Genomic DNA, 8,447 nt, shown 5'->3' on the forward strand with positions numbered 1-8,447 from the left:
CCCGCTCGGGGATAAACTGTCCGAACCTATGACTCAAAATTGTCAAGAGTCACATCAAAATCATAGGACATGCCAAGCATGTTAACTCCAAAACATGGTTCCACAAAACTGGCATCCGCTTCGAAGGGATCAGTATCGACGTTGATCTCCTTCTTGCCATCATCAATCAGTCGTCCCTCTATAATTGCTTCCTGAATTAGATTCCTGAAACGAACGCAACTATTAGTCGAATGACTTGTTGCCTGGTGAAATTTACAATAAGGTTTTTCCTTCAAATTTTTCACCGAAAGTAAAGTTTTTCCTTGAGGCAAAATTAATTGTTTATCTTTAAGCAACACATCGAAAATTTGATCAGATTTCGAAATATCAAAACTATACTTCTTTCCACTTTTTAGTTTTGAATCATTCGACTTTTGACTACTTAGAAGTTTCTTCAGTAAAGAACAAACATATGGAAGACCTTTCTTAAGTTTAGCCAAATCGACTTCTATTTCAAAATCGAATTCCTCATCTGAGGACTCCATGGTTACATAAGCAACCTTTTCTTTTCGAGTAAAAGGTTTACTCTTTGACCTTTGCTCATTTATATATTTTTCTTTCTCTTTTTTCATGAGTTCGGTCTGTCGAACCTTTTCAGGTAAATGGGCCAAATCAGGAATATCACATTGAGCAGTTTTCTGCGCATATAGAATCCTAACCACATGGTTGCTATTTTCACTATCTCACTTTCGGGTAAAGACACATAGCATCTACTTCTAGAATTTTTGAAACGTATTAAATAATCATCGATGGTTTCACAATCTTCACGTTTCAAAGCCACTAGATCGGTAACTGCTACATTCATTTTTCCTCGATAAAACTGAGCGTGAAAAGCAGTTTCTAACTGATTCCATATTGTGATCGAATTTGGTCTGAGATTTGAAAATCAAGTAAATGCATTCTTCGTCAATGAAGAAGGAAAAAACTTAATTTTCAAAGTTTCATCATTAGCTAAGTTCCCAATCTCAACCAAATAACGAGCAACATGTTCAGTAGTTGATTCTCCAACTTCACCAGCAAATTTTGTGACTATCTTTGGATTCTTCACCCTTTTCGGCACTTCAGCCATCTGAACAACTTGAGGAAAAGCGGACACAAAATGTGGTTGATTCATAAAACCAACATTTAAACCGACTCTATTCAACACTTCTTCTACAATTCTGGTGATTTGATAACGTTCACCGCCATGATTATTACGTAATCTGGCTAAAAAATCATCAGCATTTTGATTCCGGGAAACTACATGAGGAATCTCTCTATTAACAACATTTTCATTTTGAAAAATATTTTCAAACCCCTCATTATTTCCCCTAACATCATGCCTTTCACCCTCATCATAATCAACAATTCGAGCAATTTGTTCAACTTGTCGAGCGAGGCGTTCAAATTTTGATTCATGATCAGCCATCATAGGATTCAAAATTGTAGTCATTTGTTGAGTCAATAAATTAACTAAGTCATGATGACTTTCCTCTACTTGTTGACGATATACTGCCATTGAATTCGCAACATTCGAAGTAGAGCCCACATTATAATCACGAGAATACTCGGAATTTTGCTGTGGGTTTTGAGAATTGTTTACTCCATTTGCATTTCCAAAGCGGATAGGCGGAATAAAACCACCCATCGGTGGGGTATAACCAGGGGGAAGACCATAAGGAGGCCAACCAGCAGTTAATGGAGGTTGATATGGTGGTACAGGGCCATGTGGACAAATATTACGCCCACCATTTCTAGTCTGAACAGTCGTAACTACTATACTTTCAGTTCCAATTGCACCCTCCAAACGTGAAGAGACGTTGACTTGTTGCATGCACACCAGTATGCTATCATTAGTGAACGAACCACCATTCACATTTGATAATTCATCAGCCATGTGAATGATTTTTCCACTTCGCAATCGCATACACTGAAAAACACTGGAAAAAATATTTGTTTGACACACTTCAATTTAAAACTGTCCCACCGGGCGTGTCAATTTATTTTGTCGATTTTTAGCAAATCGATGGTGGTTCGATATCTAGTGGTCTGGGAGCGAAACCTACTCCTCTTTGCAGGTACCAGTTTTCTAGAAGTGCATCAAAGTATCTTTGATTAGATAGGATTTCGAAATAAAGATAAATTAAATTATGTAATTTAAGATAAAATATGACAAAATAAAGTTTTCGAAAAGAAAAATATTAAACTGAAAACAAAGAAAATGTGTTGAAATTAGATAAAGTAATAAAATGCCTTCGACTCAATCAAAGGACTTTTGACATAGAAATTAAAGATGCTGAAATGTAAATTAGACAAAGAAATTAAAGATTGCTTGAAAGATAAATTTACTTGAGTAATAAAGTTTACAAAAAATATAAATGGAAAATTAAAAACATTGAAGGAACCCTACAGAAATTGAACTCGAATACAGACTAAAAAATTCACTGGAATGTGAGTGTACTTGAGTGTTTTCTAAAGTAGAGTTCCAACCCTAATTTCCTAAGACTTTTTAGTATTTATAATCTACCTTTAGTAACTGACAATTAATTATAATTAATTACAATTAACTATAAATTTGAAATTTCGAATGCTTTCTTCTTAGTAACTGTTTCCGCCTTTTGATTGTCCGCATTCCCTATAATTTCCTCGCATGATGAAAAACTTCTTAACTTCTTCACTAATACAACTATTCGAATCAATCTTTTTCGAATAACCACTTTAAGTATCTCATTCGATTTAACTCGCTCGATTTATTAGAAAGCCTCGAAATCGAATCCGTACTAAGAACCTTCACCTAACACGTGCACACGTGTCACTGCTTATGCTTTCGACCACTTTATCAATTCGAACAATTCACCCTTATCGGAAATATTTTTCCGATCAACACTATCAAAAGAAATTTTCTAATTTTACATGACTCAAATGACTGTTTTTCTCCTTAGAAAGAGGCACTTGGGGATGAAAGTAAATATATTTTTTTTTCGATCATTTATCAAACTCGGCTCCAAAGAAGAGATTTGGTTAGCACTCAGTGCTTAATAGAATATGTAAAAGTATGTAAAATTGATAAATTGGGGACTACCTTTCTGATAAATTGATAATTGTTACCACTATATAAGCAAAACATAAATAATAATGTATTGTTTCTTATAATGCATCAATGGAAAAATTTTATTGATCACAAGAATGAGGAAAGGTGTAAGGACAGATCATGTTTAGGGCAATATAGCTGGATGTAGGTGGAGAGGGTGGCTTCGAAATATGAAAACTAAAATTAAAAATGATTTTCAGATTATTTTAAAAGCATAGACTAATGAGTGAAATTCAGTCACCACATGTTCACAAAATTATCATTCCTCATGTAATAACTAACCTTTTGGACCCCCAAAAGTTTGACACAATGAAAATGACATGCAGAGCAACAAACGTGTTCAATTACATTTTCATGTAGCTAAAGGTATTTGTCAAGCAATTAAAAATTGCTTTTGGGAAGGTTACTGTTGAAGTTACTGTTTATGTTAAGAAAACTACTTTTAAAATAGAATCTTACTAATTACTCTTATCTTTTGTCTCTAAAAGTAGTTTTATTTTATCTAAACCACGTTTCGGCTTTAAAATATTTAACCGAATATAAAGATCATTATTATTTTAATCGTAATGATTTTGGAAAACAATTATTTAAGTTAATTCTTTCAAGAAATAGTTAAATACAACTTTGAAACAACCAGACCATAAGGAAGAGTTTGGGTACTGTGGTCCGAAATAGCATTCATGGTAAATGAAAAACAGAACAATAAAATTTAACTGAGGTCAAGATTTGAGATTTCACACTAAATCGAATTTCTTTTAAATGTGATTTGTGAACAGCGCCTAAATTCGTCTGGTTAAAAAGAAGCTGAAGATAATGTATTCTGTTCTCAGTTCTCGGCCTTTTTTAATCGAAACCTTGTTGATAACACTCAAGACAGAGAGAGGAGCATATCAAACAAATGAAGATTGTTTCATATCTTTCTTCTCTTACTAATAATCCCACGCAAGTGAGAGAGAAGCATGGAAAACTTAGCAAATGAAATGAGAGTGTCTTTATCTTATTTGGGAAGAGCATGATGCCCAATCTCATCAACAACTATTTTACACAAGCCAAACTTTTAATCAAGCCTACGAGAAAGGAAATTGCCAAGAATAGTGATGTATATTTGAAAGAATAATATCTCTCACCTTCTAAGTGTCTATTCTTTTTTTTTTCTTTGTACTATTTATCTATCGCCTTGTCTTTTTAGCAGGTCCAAGAAGATGATCTTTTAATCACTGGCTTCATCTGCTTGTCTTCTTCAAGAGAAATCATACCCAAGTGTGATGGGTCCTCCAGCATCATCTTTGCCACAAGATAACCTGCAATAGACCATGTTTGATATTTTCTTGCCTGTTTCCCAATATATCTCCCGAGTTTACCATCATAGTATTCCGGCCAACCATCCTTCAGCAAACGACTCTCAGCAAGCTCAATTGCACGTCTTGCTATTTGAGGTCGCCCTGTTTTAATGCAAGCCGCTGTTACTAGCCACAGGAGCACTGCACACGAGAAAAAGAAAGCCACCAAAATTCAATACTTATGCCAGATGTATGAATTATCAGCAATGCTTCTAGGTATAGGATAAGAATCAGAATATCGTTCAGTGAAAAAAGAACTGGAAATACTGTAGAATACATCGAAAAATATTGTCAGTGTAGTTAAAATATTGTGCCAAGGTTTGAAACCCACTGTAAGCATATTGTGGCTAGCCCTGCGGCCAAATTGATGATCAGCAGTTCAGCACACTTTGTGGGATTAGAAAACAAAATTGTTATTGTTATATACTCGATATGTAAATAAAAGGGAATACAGATAGCTTGCTTTTTGATAATATATACATATTTTACACAGAAGTGTTCCTTGTAAAGAGTAAAGACATAACTTAGAACTGGCCATATAAATATAAGTATTTCATGTTATCAAACAAGAATAAGTAATTTCTTCAAGCCAGGTTAACTATGTGTAAAATGGTTGAGAGAAAAAGATGAAAGATTAATTTAGTTTAAACTCATCCTAAACTTAGGTCAACATCAAAGCTATAGAATATATTTTATCAATTAGCAACATAAGTTACAATAATCTATATTTAAAATTACTAATGAAGTTATATTGACCAAGAGTCAGTTAAATGTACTCTGAACTCTAAGTTTAACTAAGTAACAAAGCAATGAGAGAGAGGAAGAACCTGGCCAAGACCCTCCATTATGGTAACTCCATCTGGTATTTTTTGGATCACAACCAGTAACAATTCGCCACTCATGGCTCTCTATTGCAGGATAAGATATTTTTAGGGGCATTTCCCCAACCAACTCATCCCAACGAGCTTCAATAAGATCCATGATAGCCATTGATTGCTCTGGAGTAGCTAGAGAAGATAGAATTGCAACACAATTGCCTAAAGCAAACCATCGAAAATCCATCCGGGCTGGACTGACATTTCCAATAAAGTAGCCTCCACGGGTTGGCATAAAGTCAAATACCCACTCTGGGATTGAGTCAGGAATAACATTGAACTTGTTGACGGCAGTATGTGAGTATTCCTCAGTCTTATACCGATAGATATCATTTAGTTGTTGGAAATCAAGCCAAAAGTAACTCCGCATGTGATAACTTAAAGCATGCAAACGCTTCACAATGCGTTCTACACATTCTTTTCCTTCTGCATCGTCCTGTTTGAGCATTGATAAAGCACATCGCAGTGCCATGAAGAAAAGTGCTTGAATCTCTATAGGATACCCATAAATGCCCTGAAAAGGTTGGAGAAATAATTAATAAACATGGAGGTTCTTCAAAAATAAAAATCACCAGAACATATAAGTGAATGCTTGTTCCCAAGGACTTGGAAATTACATACAATAACTAATAAAGGAATAAGGGCAAAACCTGAAACAAAAATAAAATTGCATTTGCAAATTGGAACACCTGGAACTATAAAATAGCCAAGGTCCAACTTTGTAATATATAATGGAATGTAACAAGCCAACAAGCAACCATTCTCATTGTCATATAACATAAGCAACAACACTGCAAACTATGTCATACCATTCTTCGATCAATCATGCAACATCCATCAGCACAAAGCAGAGTTGGAAAGGTATCAAAACCCTCAGACAGGCATAGAGTCAATATTAGCTTCATTCCCTTTTGACAATCCGGTGATTCAGCCAGAGATAAATCCCCAGTAGACTTTGTGTATGCACGAAGCAAGATAATCCACCAGAATCCAGAGTCAACAGGAGCAACTCTACCAATTGCACTTTCACCAAAATCTGCAATAAGAGTATCTGTTTTCCTAACAGGATCATGAAGGACTTTGAAACTAGCTGGCATTACACCTTCACCAAGCTTAAATCGATCTACTCTTTTTTCCCAACCCTGAAGATGCAAGGTCTTCAGCAAAAAGTTCTTAACAATATCTGGTTCACCATTCATCAGAAAGGCTAAAGCACTTGGCACAAAATCTCGAACAAAGACCTATGCAAGAAAAATGTATCAATTAAGTTTCCATAGCTAAAATGAGTCACATTTTTCAAAACCTCAATAATCACACTAAAAAATAGTAACAAGAAATCCAGACTTGGAATTCACCTGATCATAGTTCAGAACCTCCTCCGCTTGATGATCAACAGCTGCAATTGTGCCAACAGGTTGCCCTCTGAAATGGACTAGAGATTTCCGGAGGGATTCCCAGGCATCAGCAACCATAGGATGAGGCTCAAATGAATTCCGTGTTGAAGAGGCTGGCGTGTCAAAACCAGATCTTACCCCAGGCGAGTAAGTGTCATAGTTATCCATGCCCCCTCTCGCCAAACCGATAGACAGCTCACTAAGCGACCTCTCATCGAATGATCTCTGCCTTTCAATATTCAACCTTGGCTTGTCAAGGAGACGTGAGAGATCAAAATCATCTATCTCAGAGATGGAGGCATGAGAGCCAATTTTCTTTAGTCCAATATGCCCGTCCATTTTCTCTACTTCCCCAACAATAGCCAAATGATATTATACAGAAATAGAAATTATCTACAACCAAACAAGAATGTTGAGAAAACGAAAAGCTGTCAAACACAAATCCAGGACAACCACATTACTTATATCACCCAAATGAGTATAAAATAAACAATAAACAACATCAGAAACGTAAAGCACACTCAGAAGTCAAAATCAACACGATCCAAATGATTAAAATAACATTTCAAAGATAACTCTTCTTAACACTAAAGCTCCACGAATGCGAGTAAAATCTAAAGAAAAACCAAACAATTCCTCAACACGCTGTTAGCATAACCAAAAAAAAAAGGAAGCAAAATCTTTCAACTCTCATCAAACATCAACAAATTCACACAACTTAAAACAAAAACTAAACCACAAAATGAAGCAACAAACGAGAAAAACAAGTAACAGATCCAGATGCAAGAGCTAAAAGCCAAAAGAAAAGTGGAAAGAAGAATGAAACATCATCTCACGACTCGAACACCGAACTACGGCGAAACAAGGAATGTCTCTAAATGGAGATTCGAATTCTGAAGGATCGCAATTCATCGATAAGCAGGAAAAATGAACCAAAAACACAGATCTGAGGTTAACCAGCGGGAAAAAGAAAAGCGAATCGCGTTGTTCGAACCTGAGGGAGGAGCGAGGTGTGGCGGCTGTGGAGCGAGATTTTCCGGTGGCAATAACGGTGATTGTCCGGCGAGTTCGCCGGGAAATGGTTGCCGGAGAGCTAGAAGAAGAGAGTGAAGAGAAACAGAGAGGGGAAAAAATTTAACGTGAGCTCGAAAGCTCGTATTTATAACGCGGAGGAGCAACTTAGAGAGAGAAAGTAGTGAGAAATAGTTGAAGAGAGATAAAGCGTAGTAGCCAATCGGAGACCGTTTCACCCAGTTTCGTTTCTTTTCTAACAATTTCGTTTTCGGGAAATGGGGAGTACCGGTATTAGCCGGTTGCGGCAAGGAATCATCCACGTCAGCAAAACGACACCGTTTTGCTCTTCTGTTCTTTTCCGACTCGTGCGTTTCTTCGTTTCTGATTTGGTAGCGAGGAGCATGTGTGTTTGTGTCTGCGTGTATTTATAATTTTGAAAGGGATATTATTATTTTTTTAATTTTTTATGGAAATTAATTAATTAATTAATTGATTCATTAATTTGGGTTGGTGGCTGGATTTCTTAAATTGATCTGATTCTATGTGCCACGCCCCACGGTACGACAGCTACATTTCAACTTGTAATTTTCCTCCTTCTATATTCTAAAATAAAAAATGTGATATAAAAAATGAAGGAAATTGACTTCTCTTTGTGTACAGAGGATGAAAGAAAATTGACTTTTGAGTTTTGAGTTTTGACAAAGCTTTTTAGATG

At 35.9% G+C, this 8,447-nt stretch overlaps 1 protein-coding gene across 4 annotated transcripts; it reads right to left on the reverse strand.

The window, feature by feature from the left end:
• On the reverse strand, positions 4,000-8,126 carry LOC107618133 (probable alkaline/neutral invertase D). 4 transcript variants are annotated; one of them, XM_016320089.2, is made up of 5 exons: positions 7,713-8,126; positions 6,680-7,111; positions 6,134-6,565; positions 5,277-5,838; positions 4,000-4,590 (listed from the first exon to the last, which is right to left on the reverse strand). In XM_016320089.2, the coding sequence occupies exons 2-5, from the start codon at positions 7,055-7,057 to the stop codon at positions 4,295-4,297; spliced, it is 1,668 nt and encodes a 555-aa protein (XP_016175575.1). In that variant the 5' UTR covers positions 7,058-7,111; positions 7,713-8,126; the 3' UTR covers positions 4,000-4,294. The 4 variants fall into 4 exon arrangements, with proteins under 4 accessions (XP_016175575.1, XP_020966336.1, XP_020966337.1 ...); XM_021110677.1 differs by having other exon boundaries at positions 8,019-8,099; XM_021110678.1 differs by having other exon boundaries at positions 6,680-7,062; positions 7,713-7,993.

This window comes from Arachis ipaensis, chromosome B09 (genome assembly GCF_000816755.2).
Source record: "Arachis ipaensis cultivar K30076 chromosome B09, Araip1.1, whole genome shotgun sequence".
In the NCBI taxonomy this organism is placed as follows: domain Eukaryota; kingdom Viridiplantae; phylum Streptophyta; class Magnoliopsida; order Fabales; family Fabaceae; genus Arachis; species Arachis ipaensis.

Bases quoted from the DNA above. Each gene is read 5' to 3' on its own strand.
- LOC107618133 (XM_016320089.2), bottom strand. From the start codon at position 7,057: ATGGACGGGCATATTGGACTAAAGAAAATTGGCTCTCATGCCTCCATC. The intron at 6,566-6,679 runs GTGAATTCCAAG...TTTCTTGCATAG, and splicing joins AGGTTCTGAACTATGATCAG to GTCTTTGTTCGAGATTTTGT. The intron at 4,591-5,276 runs GTTCTTCCTCTC...TCTCGTGTGCAG, and splicing joins TAATGGAGGGTCTTGGCCAG to TGCTCCTGTGGCTAGTAACA.